Raw genomic sequence first — 27753 nt, forward strand, 5'->3', positions numbered from 1 at the left:
GCTCAGAAAAAAGAACTGCTGTATGTAATGACATTTTACAAACACTTTATGTGATAACACAGAAAGCAGAAGGTAAAAACAGCTGGGAGTCTGACTTTATCGAGAAGATTTGCAGAACAATAGTTCCCTTTGTGGATGAAAAACACTCCTCTGAAACGAGAGACTTCACATACGGCATTTTTGGAAACTTGGTCCTAGTTGGAAAGGCAGCTAGCATCATAACATCAGCAGGGATAACTTCAGTGCCTGATGACATAGTGACATCTGCAGAGATGAATTTGCTTAAAGATCTTAAAGACGCGCTCAAACGATTGAAAACCCATCTGAGCAAATTAAACTCAGACAGTGAAGCCTTACCTGGATCCAAGAAGAAGAAGAAGAAAAAGAAAAAAAAGATTGCAGAATCAGAAAAACAAGGAGGCCCAAATGATGCTGAAGCTCACACTAGTTCAAATGGAGAAGCAGCAGCTGAGCGACACCCCGTCAGCACCACTGTTACAACAATAAAAGACAGATGGCGTCCAGTCAGCAAGAGATGGAGAGACAAATTGGAGAAGCTCTTGAGCTCTGATGGAAGTAAAATAATCAGAATTGGAAGCATGATTTATGTGAATCAAGAAGAATTTCGCATAGCGAAGGGAAGTGATGGTACAGAAGTCTTCTTGGGGTTAAGAGAGGATGGCACTGAAGTTGCTGTCAAAAGAATGTCTAGATGTAACTATCGAGTGCTGAAGAATGAAGAAGGATTTCTACGACTTCCGGAGCTTGAGCTTCCATTTATTGTACGCTATGTGGACTTTGCAGAGGATGAGTACTTTGGATATCTTGGTCTTCAACTTTGTGAAAACACCCTGGAAGAATACATCACTCCCAGTAAAGAGTGTGATCTGGAGATGAAGAAGAAACTTGTCTCTCAGTTCCTCGAGAGTTTAAGGGTGCTTCATTGTCAAAACCCTCCAATTCTCCACCGAGATATCAAACCTCAGAATGTTTTAATTGGTAAGAAGAATTTAATACTTCTGAAATTCTGAAAAAGACGAAAGTTTTCAAATGCTAAATTATCACGTAACTTGATTTTTCTCACAGACGTTAATGGGCGAGCAAGATTAGCTGATTTTGGCATCAGTAGACGGTTACCCAAAGGCCAAACAACTTACCGCACAGGGACTGCTGGAACAAAGTGCTGGAAGGCCAAGGAGACCTTAGAAGAAGACACTGACATACCATACAAGTCCAACACTGATGTCCAGGCAAGTTTTTGTCACTCAGATGTAATTGATGAATTAAAAAATGGCTTCCTTAAATGAGTCTGTTTACTCTTAAGGTGGCAGGGATGCTGATATATTATATCCTCTCTGGGGGACACCATCCTTTCGGTGACATATCCTTTGAGTGTGAATATAACATTCATAGGGGGAAGTACACGTTGGACCATGTTCAAGATGTGGTGGCAAAGGATCTCATTGAGTGGATGATCAACGAAGAGCCAAGGAAGAGACCGAAAGTTGAAGAATGCTTGAGTCATCCTTTCTTTTGGGAGCCAGTCAAGTAAGAAAGAAATGCTGATTAAATGATTGAATTATTTAGATGAATTCTTGTAAAGCAATTATTGATTTCTGCTTAAAGACAATTCTACTTATTTAGTTGGTCTACAAATTTGGTCAACTGTTGAATAACTATATTTGCGGGTTCAAATGGTACAAATATTGAGATCTACTTTGATGACAGGAAACACTTTTAGTACCATCTAACAAAGGTATTGAAAGTGTTTTGCACAGTTTTGTTAACAAGGCGCGATAGAGGTTTACGTCCATCCAACCTGAATATAAAAGGTCTGTCAACAGTGGCAGCAGGCTAAGAAAGTTAAATGTCGCTCTCCCCAGCAACTAATCAGATGCCTCAACCACCTCAACTGTCTCTTTATAATGTGAAAATTGTATTATGGATATTGGATAGAAAATTGTAGACATATTTTCATAGTAGACTGACATTACCATTTATAGAGCTTTGAGCTTGGATACACAACATACTTTTACCTATAGCCTTAGTTCGGCCTTTAACAATCTTACTACTACATCAACCAAAGCAGTTTACCCTTGAAGCAAATCATTTTACAGAGAGTAGAGTGGAGTAGAGTGATGCTTCTGGGATGAGCCAGACCCACTATGGCTCGTGAGGTGAAAACACGAGTATTAATTAGAGAAGGCGTGATCAGCTCCTGTGTGTGATACAGGCCAGTGCACAAAAATGCTGTGGGGTCTTGGGATTAAATGTAGTCCTTTGTGTATTTGTATGACACTGGCAACATCGACAAAGCATTGGTAGGCTATTGGATGAGCATAGACTGTTTTTATACATTTGCCAATCCTTCATCATTTATTCTAAATTTTATTCTTTTAGGAGAGTAGAATATTTGAGAAAGATCGGAAACAAGGACGAAGTGGCAAATTATAAAAATGCTGATCCAGAATTAATTAATTCTCTGGAAAAACATGCTGCAGACGGATCCTTTAAACGGTGGAAAGATCAGGTAACTGCAATGATTTTCATTTGGAACGTCACTTGTTGTACCTTTTTATAAATGTCAATGTTTTCATCAGTACAATTTTAACTCGTATTTTTTGTTATAGTTTCCTGAAGAACTGGTCAGGAAAGTGGAGGGTAAGAAGAGAGTCTACTCAGAAAACATTCTGGGGCTGCTGCGCTTCAATCGAAACCTCCATGAGCACTAGTAGGTTTAAACCAGTAATCAGAAAAATGATCTTATTGTGTTTTTCCATCGATTCCATCATCGTGGGTTATCCCCTCTTTGGCAACATCAGTTTTTGTTTGTTTGTCATGGCTAAATGCAAAAATGATTTATATCCATTGACAACACTAATTAGATACCTGAATTTTGAGTGTGTCATTGTCTTCAAACTGTCACAACCTCGGTCAAAAGTTCCAAAATATAAGATACATTTTTTACAAACAATATTTTATTTGAAGCTGGCTTTTCAGTTCTTTTAAATTCTTCACACAAACATGGGTAAGAAACCGTCTTTGGTTGAAATTGCCACAAATACTAATCATATTGAAAATGAACATGGCCTCATTCACCTCAAGGTCAGGAAATATTTCCATAGTAGTAAACTATCACAGTCATTGCTTATAATACAGTGTAATGTTCAACATTAGGGAGATTAGGTTAAACCCCTTACAATAATACAGTGTCATGTCTCTATTTACAGTGAAGAGGATGCCGCCACACTTGATCTGCTGTCAATGTTTCCTGATCTGTTTGGAAGTGTTTATGTATCTGCAAAAAGCCAAGGGTGGAACACAAGTCCTTTCCTTGAAAAAATGTTTCGAATGGAAGAGTCTCCAAGAGATAACATCACCAGCACATCTGCAACACCACCCTCAAACCCTGATCAACTTGTCAGTTTCCCTGTTCAAGAAACTCAACAAGTATTCTCAAAGCCAACTGAAAAAGTGACACCAGGCTCATCTTCCTTGTGATTCCAATTTAATGAGGTCTTGACTCAGATGTAAAGTAGGCCTGCTGTCACCAAGTGGATTTGAAAGAACTGCTGCCTTTAGCAATACAACCTGTTGCTGGAAGGTTGGTTTTGTTTTTGTTTTTTCCAAGTGCACTTCATAAAGGGCCTCATTTTGGGGGGGGCTTCTTTTGCTGATAGACATGTTTATCTATAGGACTGCTTTTATATCTATACATTTGATCTATTTGTTGCAAACCTCTAGATGTTGGAGGTGTGGTTTTTTGTATAATACGTCATAAGAAGTGTATCTTTTTCACAAAGAAACACAGAAACCAATGTCATTGTAAAAAGTAGTGATTGTAATTAGACAAGAGGCCATGGTAACAGATAACAAAAAAAGAATACAGTATGCAATCTTTACCACATGCTGATTCTCTTGTAAGAATTTGTTTAATGCATATTGAATGTTACTCCCAAAATACACTGCAAATTGAATCATTTGAATTTCAAAATAAATGTTTAAAAGTATGGTTGTAAGTCTTTTACTGTCTATTGATTATTAATATTGTGACACTGAGCTTAGCATGGTAGTGGAAGCCATTTTTGTATTTTTAAACATTTTGAAGAGATGGTAATTCTGGATAGGAGCGAGGAGTTTACTGTGAGGGCTTTTTTATTTTAGAGACCAAAGAAGCAGAGGGTTGATGGAACTTGAAGGCTAAGCCATTCACTTGCCCATCGACCTTCTCCTGAGAAAACTCATTCTTTGTACTTTTACTGCAGATTACACAGTTACACTGCAATTTTTTTAATTAAAATGATATGGTATCACACTGGCTTAAAATAGAAAGTACTTCTCTTAGCCTTTCCTGTATCCACCTCTAACCTCTTTTGGATTTTCTTTGTAAGCTGGATATGGGAGATATAGAGGTGAGCTCTTTCTGTTGCATTCTTTTCTCCTATTTTTCTCTATGGGACTCATGGTAGGTAAGTTCTTCCCTTTGATTTAAATTCAGAGATAAGACTTTGTAGGCTTCAGGTTTAAATGTTACACTCCTACCCTTCAGCTGCTCAACAGTCAGTTTTGTTATTTCACAGACTGAGGCAAAGTGCAACGTAATGATGGGAGGTACAGTTTTGTTGCATTGTTATGTACAATGAAACCTAATCCAGCATGTGATTGTGTCACATACCAAAAAAACAGGTTTAACTGAGAGATGAGTTTTAATCATAGAGGAGGCGGGACATCTTTGATTGACAGTCACCATGGTTACTCATTCGCACATTGAACAAGAGGAGAAAGAGCTGACGTCACTTCAAATAGCAGACATGGAAATCAATGCATAGAAATAAATAATTGTAGGCTACTGTTTTAAAAGTGTTTAAAACCGAGGTCATGTACCTCGTCCCCTTCATTTAAATTGGTCAAAAGCTCTCAAACAATCAGACAGAGACGCATGACTTGTGAATCGTGGATCTGTTTATTTCACTGAGAGCAGTTACGTTATACCAGAGGCTAATTCAACATTCTTCTGTGGACAAACAAAACACTGAGCACTTACATCATGTGTTCAAATAAAAAGGACGTGTTTAGGCTTTATAAACAGGATGAGTGTATGTATCTGAACAGACAGCTGTATTTTGTATACAGAATAGATGTGTGTAACGAAAAGTAATCACTGGAAATAGAAAGTTTAGACTGAATTTTAATCCGATTTTAGTAGCTACCTTTACTTAATTCTGATATTTTAAAGGACTTTTATTTTGAAACGTCATATCAGATTGTATTGACATGCCCTCTTTTCAACCGTCCACCTCTTGAACGGAGCCTTGCCTCTTTCTTTCTGAAGTGGAGACTGGTGATAGAAATCGTACAACTTTGGATCTGCTGCTTCAGTTCGAATTTGTAAGTCTATTTTCCTCTTCTATCATAAACTTACAGACGAATATATGTCGTTTGCTCAAGAGAAATTGATTTATTTCTGTAGAGTTAGACAGCCATTTTTCTTGCCATCTAATCAATGTTTATTTTTTATTAGGCCCATCATAATTGTCGCTTGATAAAAATTATATTCTATAAACCATATGTGGGGCGACCAGTTTACTAGGCTTACTAGTATAAAACTAACTAGTGAACATGTCTCATGCTTTGTGACTCTTCTGAGTTCACTTTTGTTTTCTACCTTGAATGAGGAAGTTGTCTACTCTTCATAGCACCTTGTCTGCTGGTGAAGTTTGTGCCATGATATCATTAGTAGCCGACTAGTAATTGTAGGTCCAGAGTGCTCTTAACTGTTATGTCTAAATTCAATTACCATCAACCCATGCAACTTTTATAAAACAGTACAGAAGATAAAGGAGTTTTCAAGACTCATAATAAACGTATTCCACCTGCAGGCGTTACCTCACTTCCTGTTGAGTTGTACTTCAACCTTATGGTTTATTGCCATCAGATTAAAATTATCCTTGTGAAAAGATAATAAAAAAGATATAAAGAGAGCAGGCAGAATTTATTCAGAGCTTCACAGTGCACTGAAGAAAATACTCACAAACTCAAATATAAACTTAACTCTCAATCTCGAGCACAGTTTTGGCTGTTGATTAAAACTTCAAAATGGCCCCCAATGTTTTGACACTACTCATATAATATTTTTCATTTCATCCACAGTTACTCTGATGCAGAAAAATGAGTGTCTTAATGCAGCCTGTCGTCCTGACAGAATCACATCCTATAATACAGTGTATCATTGACAATGATCTTGAGGAGCTGAAAAAAATACTCAAGGACAACATTAATCAAGTTTATCCATGCAAGGACTGTAATGATCATATAACACCTCTGATCGCTGCTGTCATTTACCACAAGAGGAACATTTGTACTTACCTTTTGGAGAGGGGTGCAAACCCAAATGTTGCTTCCGCAAAGGGCTTCACAGCTTTGCATTATGTCTCACTGTCAAAAGCACCACTTCTTTTTGTGGAAAAATTGCTTCAAGCAAAAGCTGATCCAAATGTATCAAATGTACAACAACTCACATCGCTGCATACTGCCGTCATGAAAGACAGAGAAGATGTCTTTACAGCGCTCATTGATGCTGGTGCAGTGGTGACATTGTTACTGATCACTTATCGTGAAAGTAGCACCTGCAATAAACAACTATCAAAGATGATTAACAAGCTTGCATCAAAAGGACATGATTTATGCACTAAAATCAAGCCTTTTGTAGATTTGGAATGTGCGAGTTTGGAAAAGAATCAACCAGAAGACGTGTTGAAGACCTTTGACAGTCACATGCTGCTGGAGCATCCTCAAACCCATCTGACCATGATTGAGACACTTTTTTTTGCAAGCGGACCACATAAGAAAAAGTACCAACAAGGAATCATCAAATGGCTGAAGGTCAATGTGGACGCCTACATTGCAGATGTAGTCAAACGCCTTCCAAACATTTTACAGGGTTTCGCACCAATGGCAATTCTTTGTTTGTATTCAGTTTTGTGTACTGTTGAAGAGATAACAAATGAGCAAGCATGTTCTATTATCCCACAACTACTGGAACTGCTTGGCTCAGAAAAAAGAACTGCTGTATGTAATGACATTTTACAAACACTTTATGTGATAACACAGAAAGCAGAAGGTAAAAACAGCTGGGAGTCTGACTTTATCGAGAAGATTTGCAGAACAATAGTTCCCTTTGTGGATGAAAAACACTCCTCTGAAACGAGAGACTTCACATACGGCATTTTTGGAAACTTGGTCCTAGTTGGAAAGGCAGCTAGCATCATAACATCAGCAGGGATAACTTCAGTGCCTGATGACATAGTGACATCTGCAGAGATGAATTTGCTTAAAGATCTTAAAGACGCGCTCAAACGATTGAAAACCCATCTGAGCAAATTAAACTCAGACAGTGAAGCCTTACCTGGATCCAAGAAGAAGAAGAAGAAAAAGAAAAAAAAGATTGCAGAATCAGAAAAACAAGGAGGCCCAAATGATGCTGAAGTTCACACTAGTTCAAATGGAGAAGCAGCAGCTGAGCGACACCCCGTCAGCACCACTGTTACAACAATAAAAGACAGATGGCGTCCAGTCAGCAAGAGATGGAGAGACAAATTGGAGAAGCTCTTGAGCTCTGATGGAAGTAAAATAATCAGAATTGGAAGCATGATTTATGTGAATCAAGAAGAATTTCGCATAGCGAAGGGAAGTGATGGTACAGAAGTCTTCTTGGGGTTAAGAGATGATGGCACTGAAGTTGCTGTCAAAAGAATGTCTAGATGTAACTATCGAGTGCTGAAGAATGAAGAAGGATTTCTACGACTTCCGGAGCTTGAGCTTCCATTTATTGTACGCTATGTGGACTTTGCAGAGGATGAGTACTTTGGATATCTTGGTCTTCAACTTTGTGAAAACACCCTGGAAGAATACATCACTCCCACTAAAGAGTGTGATCTGGAGATGAAGAAGAAACTTGTCTCTCAGATCCTCGAGAGTTTAAGGGTGCTTCATTGTCAAAACCCTCCAATTCTCCACCGAGATATCAAACCTCAGAATGTTTTAATTGGTAAGAAGAATTTAATACTTCTGAAATTCTGAAAAAGACGAAAGTTTTCAAATACTAAATTATCACGTAACTTCATTTTTCTCACAGACGTTAATGGGCGAGCAAGATTAGCTGATTTTGGCATCAGTAGACGGTTACCCAAAGGCCAAACAACTTACCACACAGGGACTGCTGGAACAAAGTGCTGGAAGGCCAAGGAGACCTTAGAAGAAGACACTGACATACCATACAAGTCCAACACTGATGTCCAGGCAAGTTTTTGTCACTCAGATTTAATTGATGATTTTAAAAATCACTTCCTTAAATGGGTCTGTTTACTGTTAAGGTGGCAGGGATGCTGATATATTACATCCTCTCTGGGGGACACCATCCTTTCGGTGACAAACCCTTTAAGTGTGAGAACAACATTTATGAGGGGAAGTACACGTTGGACCATGTTCAAGATGTGGTGGCAAAGGATCTCATTGAGTGGATGATCAACGAAGAGCCAAGGAAGAGACCGAAAGTTGAAGAATGCTTGAGTCATCCTTTCTTTTGGGAGCCAGTCAAGTAAGAAAGAAATGCTGATTAAATGATAGAATTATTTAGATGAATTCTTGTAAAGCAATTATTGATTTCTGCTTAAAGACAATTCTACTTATTTAGTTGGTCTACAAATTTGGTCAACTGTTGAATAACTATATTTGCAGGTTCAAATGGTACAAATATTGAGATCTACTTTGATGACAGGAAACACTTTTAGTACCATCTAACAAAGGTATTGAAAGTGTTTTGCACAGTTTTGTTTACAAGGCGCGATAGAGGTTTACGTCCATCCAACCTGAATACAAAAGGTCCGTCAACAGTGGCAGCAGGCTAAGCAAGTTAAATGTCGCTCTCCCCAGCAACTAATCAGATGCCTCAACCACCTCAACTGTCTCTTTATAATGTGAAAATTGTATTATGGATATTGGATAGAAAATTGTAGACATATTTCCATAGTAGACTGACATTACCATTTATAGAGCTTTGAGCTTGGATACACAAAATACATTTACCTATAGCCTTAGTTCGGCCTTTAACAATCTTACTACTACATCAACCAAAGCAGTTTACCCTTGAAGCAAATCATTTTACAGAGAGTAGATTCGAGTATAGTGATGCTTCTGGGATGAGCCAGACCCACTATGGCTCGTGAGGTGAAAACACGAGTATTAATTAGAGAAGGCGTGATCAGCTCCTGTGTGTGTGATACAGGCCAGTGCACAAAAATGCTGTGGGGTCTTGGGATTAAATGTAGTCCTTTGTGTATTTGTATGACACTGGCAACATCGACAAAGCATTGGTAGGCTATTGGATGAGCATAGACTGTTTTTATACATTTGCCAATCCTTCATCATTTATTCTGAATTTTATTCTTTTAGGAGAGTAGAATATTTGAGAAAGATCGGAAACAAGGACGAAGTGGCAAAATATAAAAATGCTGATCCAGAATTAATTAATTCTCTGGAAAAACATGCTGCAGACGGATCCTTTAAACGGTGGAAAGATCAGGTAACTGCAATGATTTTCATTTCTAACGTCACTTGTTGTACCTTTTATAAATGTCAATGTTTTCATCAGTACAATTATAACTCGTATTTTGTGTTATAGTTTCCTGAAGAACTGGTCAGGAAAGTGGAGGGTAAGAAGAAAGTCTACCCAGAAAACATTCTGGGGCTTCTGCGCTTCATTCGAAACCTTCATGAGCACTAGTAAGTTTAAACCAGTAATCAGAAAAATTATCTTATTGTGTTTTTCCATCGATTCCATGCTCTTGGATTTTCCCCTCTTTGGCAACATCAATTATTTTTTTGTTTGTCATGGCTAAATGCAAAAATGATTTATATCCATTGACAACACTAATTAGATACCTGAATTTTGAGTGTGTCATTGTCTTCAAACTGTCACAACCTCGGTCAAAAGTTCCAAAATATAAGATACATTTTTTACAAACAATATTTTATTTGAAACTGGCTTTTCAGTTCTTTTAAATTCTTCACATAAACATGGGTAAGAAACCGTCTTTGGTTGAAATTGCCACAAATACTAATCATATTAAAAATGAACATGGCCTCATTCACCTCAAGGTCAGGAAATATTTCCATGGTAGTAAACTATCACAGTCATTGTTTATAATACAGTGTCATGTCTCTATTTACAGTGAAGAGGATGCCGCCGCACTTGATCTGCTCTCAATGTTTCCTGATCTGTTTGGAAGTGTTTATGTATCTGCAAAAAGCCGAGGGTGGAACACAAGTCCTTTCCTTGAAAAAATGTTTCAAACAGAAGAGTCTCCAAGAGACAACATCACCAGCAGATCTGCAACACCACCCTCAAACCCTGATCAACTTGTCAGTTTCCCTGTTCAAGAAACTCAACAAGTATTCTCAAAGCCAACTTAAAAAGTGACACCAGGCTCATCGTCCTCGTGATTCCAATTTAGCGAGGTCTTGACTCAGATGTAAAGTAGGCCTGCGGTCACCAAGTGGATTTGAAAAAACTGCTGCCTTTAGTAATACAACCTGTTGCTGGAAGGGTGGTTTTATTTTTTAATTTTTTTTCCAAGTGTACTTCATAAAGGGCCTCATTTTGGCGGTGCTTCATTTGCTGATTGACATGTTTGTCTAAAGGACCATTTTTCTATCTATGCATTTTATCAAGGACTATATATTTTTTCACAAAGAAACAAAATCAATGTCATTGTAAAAGGTAGTCATTTTAATAACTCTGTGAAAAGAGGCCATGGTGAATATTAAAATAAGCAGAAAATTAGCCTATATACCGTGTAAAGCCAGAATTCTATAGAAGGCGCAGATGACGAAGCGGTTAGATTGCACGGCTGTTGTCCTTCAAGCCTGCAGCCTGGGTTAGATTTCCGACCTGTGGCTCCTTGCCTGCATGTAATTTCCTTCACTACTTTACTCCACTGTCCTATCCAATAAAAGTAAATAGCAAAACATGTATCCTGTAATCTCTGTGCAACAACACTGTTTTTTCTCTGATGACAACTTAATTTCAGTTCTTTTTTGTCAACTCTAGAAATTAGCTCAATATCACAGGTACACCTGCATTGCTAGCCCTAGCTAACAAGAGTTTTTCTCAGGAAAAAGACAACATTTAGTCTTTATCATGGGAAAACAGGGTATGAAAAAATAAATATTTTAAAAGATGTGACATTTTCACCACAGGCTTTTATTTTGAAGGAGATTGCACTTTAGTCATTGCTCAGTCTTTTTCATTGGCGTGTAACAAAATGATGGCAGTGTAACACTAAATTATAGCTTCATGCGTAAATGATTTTAAAAAGTGAATAAGAATTATATTTTTGAACGAAAAGTTGAATTTCGGCTCTTCTACCGGAAGTCGTGTCCCTCAATGAGCGTGACTTGACGGCAGAGCCGATAAAGTGACGTTGCAGGATAAACAAACGGAGAAGAAGCAGGCGGCTACAGCTCGGACTGAGGCAGAGGGAAGTGGAACCTGTATCCTGACATTTCTTTTTAGAAGTATTTAGGATATGCAGTCTTCCAAGAGGAATGAGAGCGACTGGCAGGGGCTGGTTAACGAGGTAAGTGAAAAGACGACGAAGACCGGGAACAGCTGTTGCAGAGACGGACCTATTTGCTTACTGACTCCGTTATCCATATGGGGCAAAAGCGTCAGTTTCTTGAACAAATAGACTGAGTGGGTATTTGAAATCACCTAGAAAACCTCAGTATTCGTCTAAATTACACGTGAGACAAGATAAGGATGCATTGACAGTTTAAGCTGGCCTGCAGGCCGACAGCATCCGAGCCTCTCCTCCTCCTGTCACCTTTAAACACTCGAGGTGCTTTAAAGGAACATGAAAACCACCTGTGGGGATACCTGGTCCAAGATGTCAATGCTGGAATAATAATGTAAACCTACTGTCTGAGTTTGGGAAGTTTGAATTTTGCAGCGTGCAAATTAAGATATGTCAGACAGTCTTACAGTTTAATAATATTACTCTAATACAGCTTTAAATAGCAGACCAATTGTGACAGTCCATACGTTAAAAAAAAGATAACGAGAGGGGAGTTAAAGTGTGTTAACAACCAGTCTACTAAAATTAAACACATTCTACATTAGGCTTAACTATTAGCTGCATGTGTAGGAAGCTTTGCTGAACACTGCTTCTGCTCTTACAGCTTCATGGTTGGAGTTGTCTTTTAATGTTGTGATAAGCTGCTCTGTCTGACTGCTATCAAGGTTCACTCCTCTTACTGTGTGTCTTATCATCACTCTTTAAACACTTGGCCGCTGTGTGTTTTTCCACCTGTCAGGAACAGGTTGGTGAAATGTGTACAACTGAGCTATTTAAACATTTCATGTCTAAACCTGTAATGATCGACCAAAAAATCTAAGAAACAATTAATTGTTTTGGTCTTTATTAAAACATGAACCACATTTCTTACTTTCAGCTGTGTGATTAATCATCTGCTGTATTTTGTAAAAATAAAATTATATATATATATATATATATATATATATATATATATATATATATATATATATTCTCTATCTATCTACTGTATCTATCATAAATTTTTTTTTTTTTTAAGAGAACTGCCAAATCAATTTGAATAGTCATCTGCATCCCGATTTAAATGACAGCATCATGGCCTGGAGGAAATAACAATCAACCACATACTGGAGTTGTACCCTGATCCATACACAACACAAAGAGTGTGAAGACCTGTAATAAACTGTTTCTATGTTGTATATCTAATAATGTCCCAGCGCTCTGTTCTTGTCCCTATGTGTGATGATTCACGTAGTTTCTGGTGTGTAAGCGCAAGCTGGAGAGCAAGAAAGAGGCCCTCCTCATTCTGTCCAAGGAGTTGGACACCTGTCAGCAGGAAAGAGACCAGTACAAGCTGATGGCTAACCAGCTGAGGGAGCGCCACCAGGGACTCAAGAAAAAGTACAGGGAACTTATAGTGAGTGGATCAGGCCTTCCACGTCATCTTAATTTGATGTTTTCATGAGGACAATCAGGTGCATTAGAAAGTCAGTGAAGTGTACATTTATATCACTGTGTAAAATGGTCCTAAAACATTTAAAATAATAATATAGTAGTTCTCATTTTCTTTTTTTAGGATGGGGACACATCTTTGCCTCCGGAAAAACGCAATCAAGTAAGCTTCTGTTGATTCAAAGTGTGTACCATATTGTGACACAGTCTACGTGGTCTAATCAAAGTCGTCTCATCCTTTGTTGCATCACCTTAGTTAAGTGAGGATAACCTCTCTTAGAATACATGATGTTAGTAGACAACTTACTTTACAAGTACAGATCACATGCTCACTTTGTGACACTGAGTAAAACAGCTTCCTCATGAGGCCCTTCTGCAGCTTGCAGCTTTTATTGTGGACAGAAAATACCAGAAAAGAAAACGGAATAATTGGATAGTGGGTTTGTCTTGTCAGAGTTGCTGATTTTAAACTCAGTTTTTAGACTCTTGCTCTTTGAAGGATGCACAAAAAGAAACAGATAATGCTCCACTAATTTAGATGTATTTGCAGTCTTTTAGTCTTGAAATTCTATCACTTTTTGTTAGTGTAGGATCATGGAGGATTTTTTTACAAAATGATAATGTAACTGTTCCTAAATGCCTAAATGGTTGATTTTGATTTGTGTGAGGTGGCTCGATCAGCCGCCAATCAGCTGTTTTGTAGTGTGTGAATGTGATCTTTTTGCTCCGTCTCGTTGACTCGTCTTCTCCTCAGGTGAACCTCGCTCAGCTGTTGAGAGACTCGAGGGATCGGGCGAAAAAGCTGGCTGAGGAGGTGAAGGAGCTGACTCAGAGGTTGGGAGAGGCCCAGGGGGATAACAAGGTCAGGTCATTTAACACACACAAACACAGGCATATAAGTTGTTTAAGGTGACCCAATCAAGTATTTGAGTCAATGTGTTTGAGAAAAGCAGTCAATCTCGAATTTGTTTGCTGTCTACAGCTCCTGAGGATGACCATTACTCGACAGAGGCTAGGGGATGAGGAAGTGGGCGCACGCCATTTTCCCGCTCATGAGCGTGAGGATCTTGTCCGTCAGCTGGAGACGGCAGGGCTACACGTCAGTACCTTTACACATTTACTCCCCCCCCCGCTCAGAACAGGCTGTTTTCTGTGTCTGTCGCTTTAAATGCAAATGAGCTGTGTCTGACCCCTCTCTGGAGGGGCGTTGGTGACTCAGGCTTTCTTGCACCATGCCATCTTGTTGACAGTGAGAAGGCAGACTCAGAGGGCATACACCTAGCTGTGGGAGTGTCACCCACCTGGGGGAGGAGTTACTGCCCTTTGTGATGTCATAACTGAACTGATAAAGGGAAAATCTCCAAACGGCCTGATTAGCAAAAGACGTAAAGGATGGATTTTTTTTCATAATTGGGGGATTTATTGACAGACTAAGAACACATTTAAGTGTTAGAAAAAACATGGTTAAGTGTATCACATGTGACCTTCAATTAATTTACTAATATAATTCATTAAAAATAGTCGACACATTCTGACAAGCTGGTGCTCCAAAGTCACAGTATGCTGAAAGCAGCTGACACATGAAAACATCTCTGTTGTTTAAACCCCACAAACATTTAGCCTGGCTTGCTTTTTTTCTAGATGGAGGAGATGGAGCACAACATGAAGGCTCTGAGCGACGAGCTGCAGGACGTTAAGTCGGAGCGGAACGTGTTCAGGGAGAAGGCGTACAGACTCAACGTGGAGCTCAACCACATCTTGGGCAACCGCGAGGCACGCATCATTGACATAGATGCCCTCTGCATGGAGAACAGGCAAGTGGGACAAAGACGCAATCATCATGTGTGCAGAACTTCCTCCAAAAGGGTTTCAACCAATCTCCAATCTGAATGAGTGTAAATAGTACTTTTTTTTTTTATAACAATCCATCCCAGAACCTCATCCTGAGGATTAAGACTCACAGTTTGTGTCGGAGCTCAGGAAACTCTCTGCAGGAGTGTTCTTGGTTTTACAGGATGGTCCTCAAACTCTGAATTGGATTTCTTCTCATGACGTGACTTACCTGGGATTAATATACACGTGTATCAGTGGGTTTTATTCTAAATGTCATTCTAATTATTAATCCAACAGGTGAGAGAGATACTATAAAAATCTTACTTGTGTGAATGTGAGGAGGAGCAAACTGTCATAATTGTGTTTGTTTCAAACCTTTATTTCCACGTAGAAGGCTTTCATATCATTCTCTGTTTCTTTTACCATCGGTCTAGAAAGTTCCTATAAGTTGTTCCTCTTGGGGTCAACATAAGTGTCGTAGTGCTTAATGTGAAAGCATTTTGGGGCTGCCGTGTCAATCACTAAATATGAGGCATTTCATTTTTGTGGTTAAAAAAAAAAAAATGTTCTCCCTTACACTCAGACGAAAACAATGATTTTATACAAGCTTCTAATTGAAACAGGGGACTTGTTATTGGGTTTCAGCTTTTGATTGAAGTTTTTTTTCCAGTAATTGATAGTTTAACTGACGATAGAGTAAAGTTTGAACTCATGAGGTTCGTGTGCAGTGTTTTTGCATGTCCTCTGCTGCAAACCAGGCAGCCCCACAACGTGAGCTTGGACTCTTCTGATTGTGATCATTATTACTGCAGGTATTTGCATGACCGTTTCAGCCAACTACAAGAGGAGGTGAACCTGCTGAAATCCAACATCATGAAGTACAAGGTACTGATGACAAGCTTCTGCTTAAACAAGAACAAAAACTGAATACACTCGAGCGTGCAAGACGTTCGCAGCGACATGCAGAGGAATAGATTTCGAAGCGTCATTAAATGTGTATTCGTATGCAGGTACACTAAACGTACAAGAGGAAACTTTCATCTAAATTGGACATCAAACATGACTTCTCTTTTTTTTTTTTTCCCCTCCCCACAGACGGCTCTTGAGAGGAGGAAAAACTCCAGCACATATGGGAAATCAAACAGCAGTCCTCTCACTGGAGTCCTCTCAGCCAAACAAGGTATAAAAAAAAAAAAAAAACCCAAACTGTTCTCTTCCTATGCATTCTCTCCAAACTCCCTACATCATCAGAAACCAGAGCAGCTGTTCGAGCGCCGCGGGCCTCGACAATCGTCTTTCTCGTCTTCCTCGTTTTGGATCGCACACACTTTTCCCTTTCTCACTTTCTTTTCTTTGTTTCTCTGCGTGTCTCGATGCATTATTTAATAACTCTTTTTTTTTTTTTTTTTTTTTTTTCTTCTCCTTTCGCCGATCCTTCAAGCCATCGCCCGGACACCAAGCTGTGCTACTAATTGTATTCTGAGTGGTAGAGAGCACCACTGGCAGGGAAATGAGCCTGCCATGATGACTGACAGTCGCTGGCAGAAGCAGCACAGTGGGCTCCGGAGTTAAAGTTAGGAGAGTGTCACCTAGTAGACAGCTGTTTCTAATGCTCCATCTCTGTCTTGCTCTTGTCCTGCTGTTTTCCCCCTCTTGTGTTATATCACCTTGTTCTTGCTTTTATCTTATCAGGAAAGTTTTATCGCTTGATTGTCTGGAAACTCTATGTCAGTGTCCTGTTTTATCCTGCTTTGTTGGCCTTCCTCACTCCCCTATTTCTCCTCCTCTCCTCTCTGTTTCAGTCCAAGAGATGCTTCTGGAAGAGCAAAGCTGCAGCCTGCCAGCCACTCCTCAGTCCATCGCTGACCTCAAGTCGCTGGCTACGGCTCTGCTGGAGACCATCCACGAGAAGAACCTGGTCATCCAGCACCAGAGGCACACAAACAGGTACTCCTCCTCCTAATTCTTTATTCTTCGAGCACTTCTTTACTCAACCTGACACACTTGTAATGTTTGCCAGCCTGTTCTGAGGATCCTCCTCCGCCCTCTAGGCAAACACTGTCGTGCAAACACACATAAAGCCCTGACATCAGTTCCAAGTAGCCTGACACGTAGCTCTTGGCCCCGCAGGATCCTCGGAAACAGAGTTGCAGATTTGGAAAGGAAGCTGAAGACCTTGGAGGTCTCAGGACTGTGGAGTCTTCCAGGTGGGACCTTTTCTTTTTTTAAGTTAATTTTTCCACAAACAAACAAAAAAACATTTTGACTGCAAAACGTCTCAGTCACCTTATTAAACCCTGAAAAATACTCTCCATAACTCAAAATCCAAATACATTTCAGTCACTAAATAAATACAGAAATCAGACTTTCTTTTGAATATGAAACTGGTGATTTATTCCAGTGATTTATCTTTTAATGAGACAGTAAGGGCTTTCACGCATTTTTCAATTGGACTTTCTTCTGCCAGGCCGCTAGTATTTTTACCGCAGCGAGTCTGAGTGAGCTGATGTGAGAACACAGCAGGATATTCTCCTGAGAATTTCCGTCAAGCCAATGGGAGAGGGGAGTGAAGTTTATGTTCTGTGACTGCTGCACGGTGCGTAGAGAGTCTGCATGTGACAGCTACGACCTCTGCACATGTCATGAAACGGCGGCATTAGGTTTTCTGTTCATCAGTATGTTGTTCTCCGCTCTTATGTGGACGTTGTCATTCTGTTGAACTACGCGTAGCATTGATCATAAAGAGAAAAAAAATTCTCATATTTTCAGTGGTGTATATGTGAAAACAGATATTTCAGTTTTACAGTCATTTTTAACCAATATAAGTTTATCGTGTAACTTTAATAAAGAAGTGCGTTAGTCACTTAAACTGAGATGAACTCCTTTTATGTTTCTGACTGAATCCACCAAGTAAGCAGTGATTTCTTCAAATATTGAAAAGCAGTCGTCTGTGGTGAGATGGAGCTTAAAGGCCCTCCGATGTGTCAACATCTGTGCGTATCCACTCACTCAGCACCATTTAGATATTTCTGCATGCACTTTGACCTGGTTTGTTCTTGTAACTGTACCACACCATTAGCAAACAGCATGACTGTGACTGCTGGTGTGTGTGTGTTAACTCATGATGCCATTTAAACTCTTTTACAGTGAATGATTTTAAGGGTGGATTTGTTTTATCCATAAAAAAAAAAAGGTTTTTAATGTATTCCTCTCTACTTGGTTTAACCACTTTTCTTTTGGTTCATAACCGTGCGTGTGTTTTTCTCTCTCTCTTTCTCTTTGGCTGCGTCTTAGGCTTGACCTACCGCATATCCGTGGGAATTGGGAGTATGTATTCCTTCTGCCCCACTTAGCCCATCCATTCGCTCCACTATGTCATGCCATGACGAACCTGGGCAGACACCCAGAAAACCTGTCACCTCGTACCCACCGTTTACTGTGTGTCAACCCCATCGACCACCCGCTCGTGTGTCTGTTCAAACCAGTGATCCTTTTTGGTGGAGTGGATGTGTCCCTATGTTTACACTCACTCTGAGTGTTTGGGTTGGGAATGTGTTCAGAGCAGGGCAAAGAGCTGGTCTCAGTAGCTACTGTATACCTCTGCTTTAGGTGTTAAAAGGCATGTGAATGTGAACATGAAGATTTCATTCTTCTTAACAGATCTGATCCTCAAAAAAAATCCAAATCAAGCAAAATGATATCGACCGAAGGATGTCGTTTTTTTAACGTTGTTTTCCTTGCACCTAGTGTCTATCCATACCACATCCATCAATCCGCCTTTTTATAACTCATCTAAGTCTGGAAACATCCAAACAAAAGGAGGACAAATGTATCGAAAAAGGAATATATTGAAATTTGAAAAAGTATTAGTATAGGAAAGAAATTGAAAATACTTCCAGTAGTCCAGAGATGTAGCAGAGAAAATAGTTCCCTGCGTTCACCACTAGAGGGGGATGTTGTGCCATGTATTAGTCAAGATGGCGAGGTGGAGGGGCTGCGTCTGAATGGAGGGGCCCTGTCATGAGACCGTCATTCTCACCGCTATAAAACTGACAAGCATCCATTACTGAAAATGATTGCCCACATTACAAACACATTTAGGGGAATGTGCCGTTATTAGGGAATTTGTAGGCGAAGGGGGGCTCTGAGTGCCTGACGACCGCGCTGTCCACCACAGTTAGGGAGACAGGAATATAGAGAGAGATGTGAGCGTCTGCGGCCTTGATGTGATGTGAAGTTCGGCTGATGGATATTAAAGCTAAACAGGATAGGATGGAGGGCCTTGGCTGTCTACCTGAGGCCCCGAGAACACTCGAGGTGACTACGTTGTCTTCCGGATGAGGGAGAGCCAAAAACAATAACAGTGTCGTGGACGCAGTGACTCAAATAAAGTTGTGATTGATAGATCCCCGCCAGTCCACCCTTCTGACTGAGTGCATGCAGGAATGTAACACAGCAATTGAAAGCCTGTCAGTGTGCATCAGCTATTGAAAAGACAGAGATGGATACAGAGTGCAGCCATACAGCTCTGTTTTGGTCTAGTTACAGACTTCTCCAGTGAAGAAGAAAGGCTTTACCCTGCCACTATAGAGCGAGCCTGCACCCACCTTAGGCTTCCACCACCCGTCTGTTTGAGAGACATCTCTCTCTTTTTACCTTTACAGACTTCACGATCTATTATTATTATTATTATTATTATTATTATTATATGATTAACAAGATCCTGTTGTCTTTGTGGAAACTGTGTGTAGGGTAACTCACAAGACGACATGCGATTTGACACTCGAACCATTGTAGATTGTAGTCTTTTACTCGTAGCACATGACGCCATTCTCTAACGTGGCTTTGAAATAAACAAAAATGTACACTGAAAGGGAAACTTAAAAACTGCCAGTCTTCAAGCGTGATGCTTAAGTCAGCGTGCAAAATATGTCCACAATTAAAATGCTGATGTTTAGCATAACGTTGATCCGATTGACATCATTGTTCTGCGTGTAAGCATGCTAACATTCGCTAATTAGCAATAAACACAAGGTGCAGCTGGAGCGGCTCGTAATGTCACGTCGACTCTGAATGAATTTAAGGAAAGTAAACAAACCGATGTCATCGACAAATTACAATGTTGACATTTCAGTCAAATTCACAAATGTCAGCCCTTAAAGTTGTGTGTGTGTGGGATAAAGTTTTCACAAACTTTTTTTTTTGTCTTGACACCCACCAGCCTCCAGCCCACCGTCTTGCTCGCTGCGCCCACGTCAGTGTCAGCACTGAGCATCCATAACAATATGGGCCGCACTCATAACAATATGGTCCCCCCTCCTCCCGTTCACCATTCATGATTCTCACGCATCATGTCACCCAGCCATCCATTTTCCCATTCTTCTGTTTGTTTTTCTGCCTCACACTTGAATGGTCAGAAACAGGCCTTTTCACAGGCTCTTTGTGGAAGCAAAGGCTCACGCGCACACTCGGGACGCTCGAGCGTATGCGTGTGTCTATGTGAGTACAGTTCTGAGTGTGTGTATGGGAGCTGTCTGCTACATAGTGCACTGTCTGCTATGAGTAGCATATGGTGTCAGCCTGAGAGGCGTGCAGCCAGCACTAATGAAGACAGATGACGGGGAAGTGAAGCCACTTCCTGCGATGCACGCGTGCCTGCGTGTGTTTGTGAACTGTGTGAAAGGATACACGGCATGCATGCGCTTGGATGAGCTTCATCCAATCCTGACATGCCTTCGTGAAACTTTTCAAACCACTTACTTTGTAGTTTTTTTGTTGTGTCGACGGTGGTCTCACAGGGACGCGAGAAAACATCACACTGAATGACAACCTTCAACCGGAGCTTCATCCAACACGTGTCACATCTGAGCCCTCAGCGCAGCCACCCAAAGGTGAGTATGTAATTGTGCGTGACTGGCTTCGATGAGCACTCACAGCTAACGGCAAAAAAACAAAAACAAAGAAACACTGTAATTAGCCGCTGTTGTTGCTAAACTCTCCTCACCGTCTTCCATGTTTAACTCAAGTCCTTTCCCTTCCCGCCTCTACTCCTCTCCGCCTCTCATTGGTGCAAGCTGCCCAAATGCCATGGCATTTTGGAAATGTGAGGCAAATTCTCGCCCGCTGACATTCAGAAACTTCTGCCGTGTTCTCTTTGAAAGGAGAAGGGGGGGATGGGGGCCCATAAATATGGATGCCAGCTCAAGTAATGTTGCTTTCTTCCTGTGTCTTTTTGCGTGCGTGTGTGTGTGTGTTAAGGTGGCTGGGACTCCATGTGCAGTCTTTAACCTTTTTGCCTGCACATCCACAAATATGGGTCAGTAATCCCCAAAGTGAGAGCTTTTTTTTTTTTTCGGCGAAGATGCAGAACTAAGCTGTTGCTGTCGCTGAGATGCGGGGCGTCACACTCGTCTTGCGTCTCCTTGTCTGGGGCACGGCTGCTAAATTTAGCCTGTTGCCATGGAAGCGCTTCAGTCACATAAGTAATTGAATAACTTTGCGCATTGACACAGCGGTTCAACTTCAAAAGAGAAAGTTTTCCTCATGTTTTTGCTTTTGAGTGTTCGCCCATCTCATTTTAGGTTTTTTTTTTAATCACTATTTTTAAAAAATGAACCAGCGTGCTTTACATCACGGCCATGCTCCATCAGCACACTTAGTTTAAACTGTGTTTATCCAGCTCCATATTTACAAATAGTGTGTAGACTTAGCCTTTTGTCACACGTCTTTCTAGTCATCATTTAAGTCTATCTAGCACCAGGAGATGCAAACAAGTGATGAATTTTCTGACATTTTGAATCCTTAAAGGAGCAGTATGTAACTCTGACACCTAATGTTGGAAATAGGTACTGCAATTCAACATTTAAACCAATGACTAGAGCTGTCTCCCCCCGCCACCTCCTCCCAAGAGAAGAAGCACACACAGGTTGTTGTGTATGACACAGAAGCTTCATTGAGCTATTTAACCTGCTAACCAGCTAAATTAACCTCTGCATCTGTCTTTAAACCTTTCTGCGTTCTAACCTCGCTCCGTTATCTAATCAGTTATACCTGAATGAGTTCACTTAGTTACCTGCTTCCATCGCTGCATAATCTGTTAGTTTGCTGTTTGCCTCGTCGGTGTCTTATTCGATGATCACAAAGGTGTTTTAATACCAAACAACAAGAGTTCTCACAGTATAACAGATGAATTAATGTCATTTCTTCTCATGAAGACGAGTTCATTTTGAGGTGATCTAGAAAGCTAAACAATGGGCTGCTCACAGTGATGGGCTACACCGGACGTGGCTTACTGCCATCGCCCACACAAATAAGGCAAGTTCAGCCTTTGTCTGTGTTTGTTCTGGGCTTTTGAAACTCTGGAGATATGAGAGAAGTAAGTCAAGATCGCTAAAACAAAAAAGAAATTTACTAGTTACCATTAGAGGAAGGAGTAAATAAAATGTGTCTGCTTGGGGCTTCCGTAGTTTGGGGAATGTTTTCTTTTGTAAGATGATGTTTCTCTCAGCTAGAGTTCAATATATTGGTTTCATCGCAAATGAATCTTTCTCTTGTATGTTAGTCAGAATTGTAGATGAAACAATTGAATATTGCTGATCGAATGCTGATCTGGTGTTCAGATTTTGCCATGGCTTCAGATCAACTGATTAATTACAATGACCAGTCGTCTCGTCCTCCCTCTCCCAGGAGCGTCAGACGACAGAAGTTTCCATGAATCATTGTGGGACCGCCACACCGCTGGCAGCAACCTTGGCACAGATGGCGTCAGCGGGGAAGGCTCACCTGCACTCCTCAACAGCCTGGAGCCCCTCATGAGTGTGGAGACGAATGGGATCGACAGCAGAGTCGGAGAAATCGTGACCCTGACGGAAAATCCAGAAACCTTGAAGCTTGGGGAGGGGCGGAGTCCTGTGGAGGAGGCGGGTCGTGAGGTAGAGGGAGCAGAGGACGAGGAATTGGGTTCCACGGTGGAGGAAGGAGAGGAGGCAGCTTTGGCGCTGGGTGTCCAGAACACTGAATCAGACTTTCCGTGGGTTCAAATGAAAAAAGGTTCTGTTGATTGTCCTGAGGTGGTTCAACAGCCCTGTGAGACCCAGGACACTAATGCACCAGAACATGTAGAAAGGTCAATATCAGACCCAGAGACCCAGTAGGACATTCAGTGAGACCTGATCTCACATCACTAAAAGACTTGACTTATTTAAATCCATCTCCTGGTTGGTGTTTTTTTATTGATAACTGCATTAATCACACCTTGTTGCATTCTCACAACACAGCTGCAGCCGCTCTATTTTTGTCAATAAAACACTTTTTCAGCCATCGTTCACAGAGCCAGAGGTGCACTTTTTTTTTTTTTTTTTATCCAGGGAAAGGCTTTTCTGCAACATCCAATCTTGAAGTCAATGGAGTTGCAAACCTCATTCCCTGAAGGTAAAATTTAGCTGGGAAAATAATAAATATGGCAGCTTTAACTTCCTCTCCCCTGCGATAAGAGAATCCCAACTGTTTGCTCTCTTCTTCTTCCTGAGGGAGGCCAAAAAAACTCAGTGCTGCATTTTTATTATGACTCCCATGGGAGGTTCGATGTGGCTCACCAAAACCTGTAATGAATGTGTTGTAGATGTGTGTGAATCCTTATAATCAACATCAGAGAGTGTATTGATGTCTATTTATCTGTGAGGGTGAATCTTACAAGTTAGATCCTTATTTATTTTGTTCTTGTTTCGAAGTGTTTGAATGAAACTACATGTGCCTTATATGTGGAAGTGTCAACTGATATTTATAAATATAACTTCATAAACCTGCTCTGTGGTCATGTTACTCTTTTCAAAACTTACAAGACGAAAGTGTGGCAGGAGGTAATTGTACCTCAGGGTTTAGTGTGAAGGAGCCAACTTACTTAAAGGAAAACACACACAATAATAATAATAAACAACCACAAAAGTAAGTTTCATGTTTGCACCTGAACGTCAACTTTTGTTATTGTTTTGATTGAGAGCCCCCTAGTGGCAGATTTTACACACTGCGTGTTTAACTAGTGACTTCACGTTGCATATAAATTGACATGAAATGACCTGATCAAGAAATGCTTACTTGACATCAGAATCAGCAGTGAGTAGGCTTTGTTGTTATTTCTTTCTCTCGTTTGTTTTCTCTACACGAGGAAAACACAGGTCTGACAACAACACAGCCAGCAAGAGTTTCACTTCACCATTGTTGATGAGATGCTGCACTTGATTTCTGCTATATTTATATATAAAATATCGCACAGTAATCCTTAAAAAAAATCCCCTTGAAAGCTCCTTGAGACCGGATTTGGAAGTTTCTGGTTATAATTCTGATCATAAGGGAACGTTAAAGTTAAATGTCTTTTCCCCCAGATCCCACCCTTGGAACAGACAGTTAAAAAAGTTCCTGGGAAGACTGTAAGACCCTGTAAGCCAGGGGTGTCAAACTCCAGTCCTGGAGGGCCGGCTTCCTCAGACTGTTATATGTCTCCCTGCTTGGACGCAGCTGAATCCAATGAGTGACTATCAGGCTTGTTCAGTGCTTAATGACAACACATTGTTTTAAAGCAGGTGTGTATAGTAATTAACCCTGCTGAGTGAGCAGGGAGACATCTAAAAGTCTGAGGAAGCCGGCCCTCGAGGACTGGAGTTTGACACCCCTGCTGTAAGCTGTCTAATAAAGGTGACAAGGTATGAAGGAGGCATATCATTGATATTTATATGAGCGAGAAACCCCACAATCCACAATCAAGATCATCTCATCAAACTTCAACTACAAAGGCGGACTTTGTGACCTCGCTGTGATATTTGTTTGAACTTTCAAACACAAATGAGATTTTATTTAATAGTAATGTTCCCAACCAGAAAATGAGCCCGTATCTGCAGATAATCACCCTGGATCATTTTCAGCGTTCAAAAAGTGAATCATTAATTCTGAATGCAGCAGCTTCAGTCTTTTGATTGTTTTACTGATTAGGGCAGCTTAACTTGATTCTGTCTTTTCCATGCAGCCTTAGTATTAAATTGTTCTAGTATCACAGAACATCTTCCCACATTTGTCTTAATTTATACAAATGTTCAAATACTATGTCTATAGAATGATGAACATATCATTGTTCTAAGCTTTATGGTATTTTCCATTATATGGAGCTATGATTGTGTCCACAGAGGGGTTTCTGTCGTGCTGAGTGAATACCTCTTAAGTGTCTTAATATGAATACGATATGACAATATATGTATAACATAAAAGCTTAACGTAAATACACCAAAAGTTTCCCATTACTATAAAATAGATGCACTGACACATCCATTTTGTCTTGCAGCCAAAGTCCAGAGCCCACTGTGTATTGAGAATCAGTGTTGAGGCCTCGGCTCCCTGCACGCAGGTGACAGCTGGCCTCTCCAGGCAAACACAGCGTCTAAGCCAGAATCCATGAACTGCTTATTCTGCAGAAGGCCACTTGCTATTTTCAATCTCTGATATAAAATAGAGGCGAGGGAAAGAGAACGGATTGGAGAGCTGTGGTGAGCACCCAGTGTGGGCTCAGTGCCAGGCAGCTGATTTGGCACACTAGCAATCCTTTTCTCCCCCTGAGGAGTTTAAGTTTATAAAGCAGATGGAGTCTGAACTAATGAAATCTCAAGATGATACCAGCTTGCTATCGGGTTCCTCATAAAGACTTAAACAAACTTTTTATGTTTACATGCGCATAGAAGCCTTAAACATAATTGTGAGCCTTGCATATCTGTAACAAACTAAGTTGGCTTCATTCCTTGAATCCCGGAATCACTGAGCCGTACCTTATGGGCCAATTTGACTGATGAAGTGGTTTGAAGTTGACCCTTTTTTGCCTTGTGTTGCCAAATCGTCAGCCTCACCCTTCAGTCACAACTTGTTCTGGCTTTCATCTCTAGCATTTTCTGAGTGAAATACTGTACCTCGGCAGCCCTTCTAAGTTAAATGGGGACCCAAGTTAATCAAGTTTCATCAGAAAACTACTAAAACCATCAATGCACATCATTATTGTGTATGTTGTCAGATAACTAAAAATATAGCTCAGAATGCCAAGCGGTGTCACCCTTTTTGCGATGAGGTTATTGACTGAGTTGTGGGCAAGAATTTCATTGCGTTTCGTCATCCTTACTCATCAGTTACAAATACTGAATTGATTCAAATTTGTTTTGATTTCATTTGCTTTCATTCCCTTATATTTATATCAGTGTTGATTTTTTTACACAAACAGTGGTCTGGTGCTGTATCAGACAAGCCCCCAACATTTATGGTTGTGCAATTCTATTTATTAATATTGGACATAACATCGGATTTCAAGCTACAACTGAAAGCAGTTCTCACTTTGAACATAAACCTAATGAACAGAACAAGCACCACTTGTAGGAAGTGTATCAGTAGTTCACTTTATTAGTGATTACATTCATTCAACTCGAATGACCACACAACAAGCCAAAGTAAACCCACCGCACAAGCATTTTTCTCTCTCTAAAGATACATCCAAGATCCCTTTCCAGGATTTCATTGCCTGGTATTTTGTCTTGTCGCACAGCTAAAAGATTCAACCTGCCTTCCGACACCCCAGAGAGTGAAAAAGAATTGCTGAGAGCTGATGTAGCCAATCATCGCCACTACAGATAAAATGAGGCTACGGTAGCAGCAACTAGCCTCTGCCAAAACTAATCTCACCCTTATCTGTGACAGCGACATCCCCCACTAGAGGGCAAGTACAAAATGTGCTTCTATTGGCCGTGTTCTGCTTAAATCACTCAGGTGGGTGCTTACCTTTCTGTATTTGCGCTTGAAAGAGAGATCAAGGAAAGAATAATTTGTATGAGTGTGCATGCCTTTTGTAACTTTGTACTTGGCTGATACTATTTCATGTTTTAGATGACAAGATAGGGTGTAACATATCATATATACCACTAATCCTATCACTTGCTTTGTTCTGATCCAGAGTCCCCCCCTCTTATCTTTCCCTGGAGCTTGGATAGTGGTAAAGACCAGCCAGGTCACAGCAATGCTCACTGGCTCTAATAAGTGTGACCAGTGAGGGTTTGACACCCCATCATCTCTGGACCCTCTGACGGTTTGAAGGATGGGGGCGGACAGGGGCATGTGGAGCCAGCAGTTTCCAGGCCAACCACTCAGCAGGGTTAATTACTATACCAACCAGATGCCCCTTCCAGTGATGGTCAGCGCCCTTATGATCCGTGCTTCATTCACACACCTTGCTTTTTTACGCTTACCTGAGTTATATCATGTGGTGCCTCTGAGACGCAAGCAGAGCCCTGCAGGTTTGCTCTGCGGGGACTCATTTTGAGGAGAGTAACTTTCTGCTCTGTTGCTGACAAGACTGTTATTATCTGAGATAATAGAGGAGAGAAAAAAGCCGCCAAAATATGTCAGTCATATTTTTCCCCCTGCTTGTTTCATGTTGAGTTAATAATTCCAGTGTATCATAGACAGGATGTGCATAACTGCTTCATTGGCTCGGCTTGCACTTTAATACGGTTTCTGTTTCCTGCTATTTCTGTTTGCATTTTCTCTTCAACTCAGCTGTCATGAATTGAATTGAAGCTGCATTTGTTATAGTCTGTTGCAGATGGGTAAATGTGTCTTTCCTCCACCTTTTAAAGGCTGTGTAGTCTTCAGGTATTGGTTTTGTGTGTTATTTATGCAAAGTTCAAAACTAATGAACAAATCAAAATGTTAAGAAATGCATGCATTCTATACTTTCCTGACTATCAGATGAGAAGTTTGATATATTACTCTCATATGTTGCTATATAGGAAACTGCTGTCAGTTAGCTTAGCATAGACTGGACTCAGAAGGAAAA

The 27753-nt window shown here is 40.5% G+C and overlaps 3 protein-coding genes and 1 long non-coding RNA gene across 7 annotated transcripts; all 4 read left to right on the forward strand.

The window, feature by feature from the left end:
• Window positions 1-8: 8 nt before the first annotated feature.
• On the forward strand, window positions 9-4012 carry LOC306841843 (uncharacterized protein). The gene is made up of 6 exons (XM_079371852.1): window positions 9-999; window positions 1087-1250; window positions 1325-1548; window positions 2401-2530; window positions 2631-2731; window positions 3231-4012. Exons 1-6 carry the CDS (start codon window positions 273-275, stop codon window positions 3499-3501), a joined length of 1617 nt encoding a protein of 538 aa, XP_079227978.1. The 5' UTR covers window positions 9-272; the 3' UTR covers window positions 3502-4012.
• A 2388-nt stretch (window positions 4013-6400) lies between these two features.
• Window positions 6401-11025, forward strand: LOC306841845 (uncharacterized protein). Its single transcript, XM_079371854.1, has 6 exons — window positions 6401-8047; window positions 8135-8298; window positions 8373-8596; window positions 9451-9580; window positions 9680-9780; window positions 10230-11025. Exons 1-6 carry the CDS (start codon window positions 6538-6540, stop codon window positions 10468-10470), a joined length of 2370 nt encoding a protein of 789 aa, XP_079227980.1. The 5' UTR covers window positions 6401-6537; the 3' UTR covers window positions 10471-11025.
• Window positions 11026-11261: 236 nt separating this feature from the next.
• On the forward strand, window positions 11262-23701 carry ccdc149a (coiled-coil domain containing 149a). 3 transcript variants are annotated; one of them, XM_079371860.1, is made up of 13 exons: window positions 11262-11636; window positions 12830-13029; window positions 13189-13227; window positions 13819-13926; window positions 14047-14163; window positions 14706-14878; window positions 15710-15782; window positions 15993-16077; window positions 16700-16844; window positions 17028-17104; window positions 18192-18224; window positions 20696-20788; window positions 22584-23701. In XM_079371860.1, the coding sequence occupies exons 2-13, from the start codon at window positions 12970-12972 to the stop codon at window positions 23048-23050; spliced, it is 1470 nt and encodes a 489-aa protein (XP_079227986.1). In that variant the 5' UTR covers window positions 11262-11636; window positions 12830-12969; the 3' UTR covers window positions 23051-23701. The 3 variants fall into 3 exon arrangements, with proteins under 3 accessions (XP_079227986.1, XP_079227984.1, XP_079227985.1); XM_079371858.1 differs by having other exon boundaries at window positions 11263-11636; window positions 12868-13029; XM_079371859.1 differs by lacking the exon at window positions 18192-18224 and having other exon boundaries at window positions 11267-11636; window positions 12868-13029.
• Window positions 23702-24509: 808 nt separating this feature from the next.
• LOC306841707 lies at window positions 24510-27568 on the forward strand. 2 transcript variants are annotated; one of them, XR_013781564.1, is made up of 4 exons: window positions 24510-24824; window positions 25228-25290; window positions 26467-26687; window positions 26874-27568. It is a non-coding gene; the product is annotated as an uncharacterized lncRNA (long non-coding RNA). The 2 variants fall into 2 exon arrangements; XR_013781565.1 differs by lacking the exon at window positions 25228-25290.
• Window positions 27569-27753: the final 185 nt, after the last annotated feature.

The sequence above is a fragment of the Symphodus melops genome (assembly GCF_947650265.1).
Source record: "Symphodus melops genome assembly, chromosome: 20".
NCBI classification, from domain to species: Eukaryota; Metazoa; Chordata; class Actinopteri; order Labriformes; family Labridae; genus Symphodus; species Symphodus melops.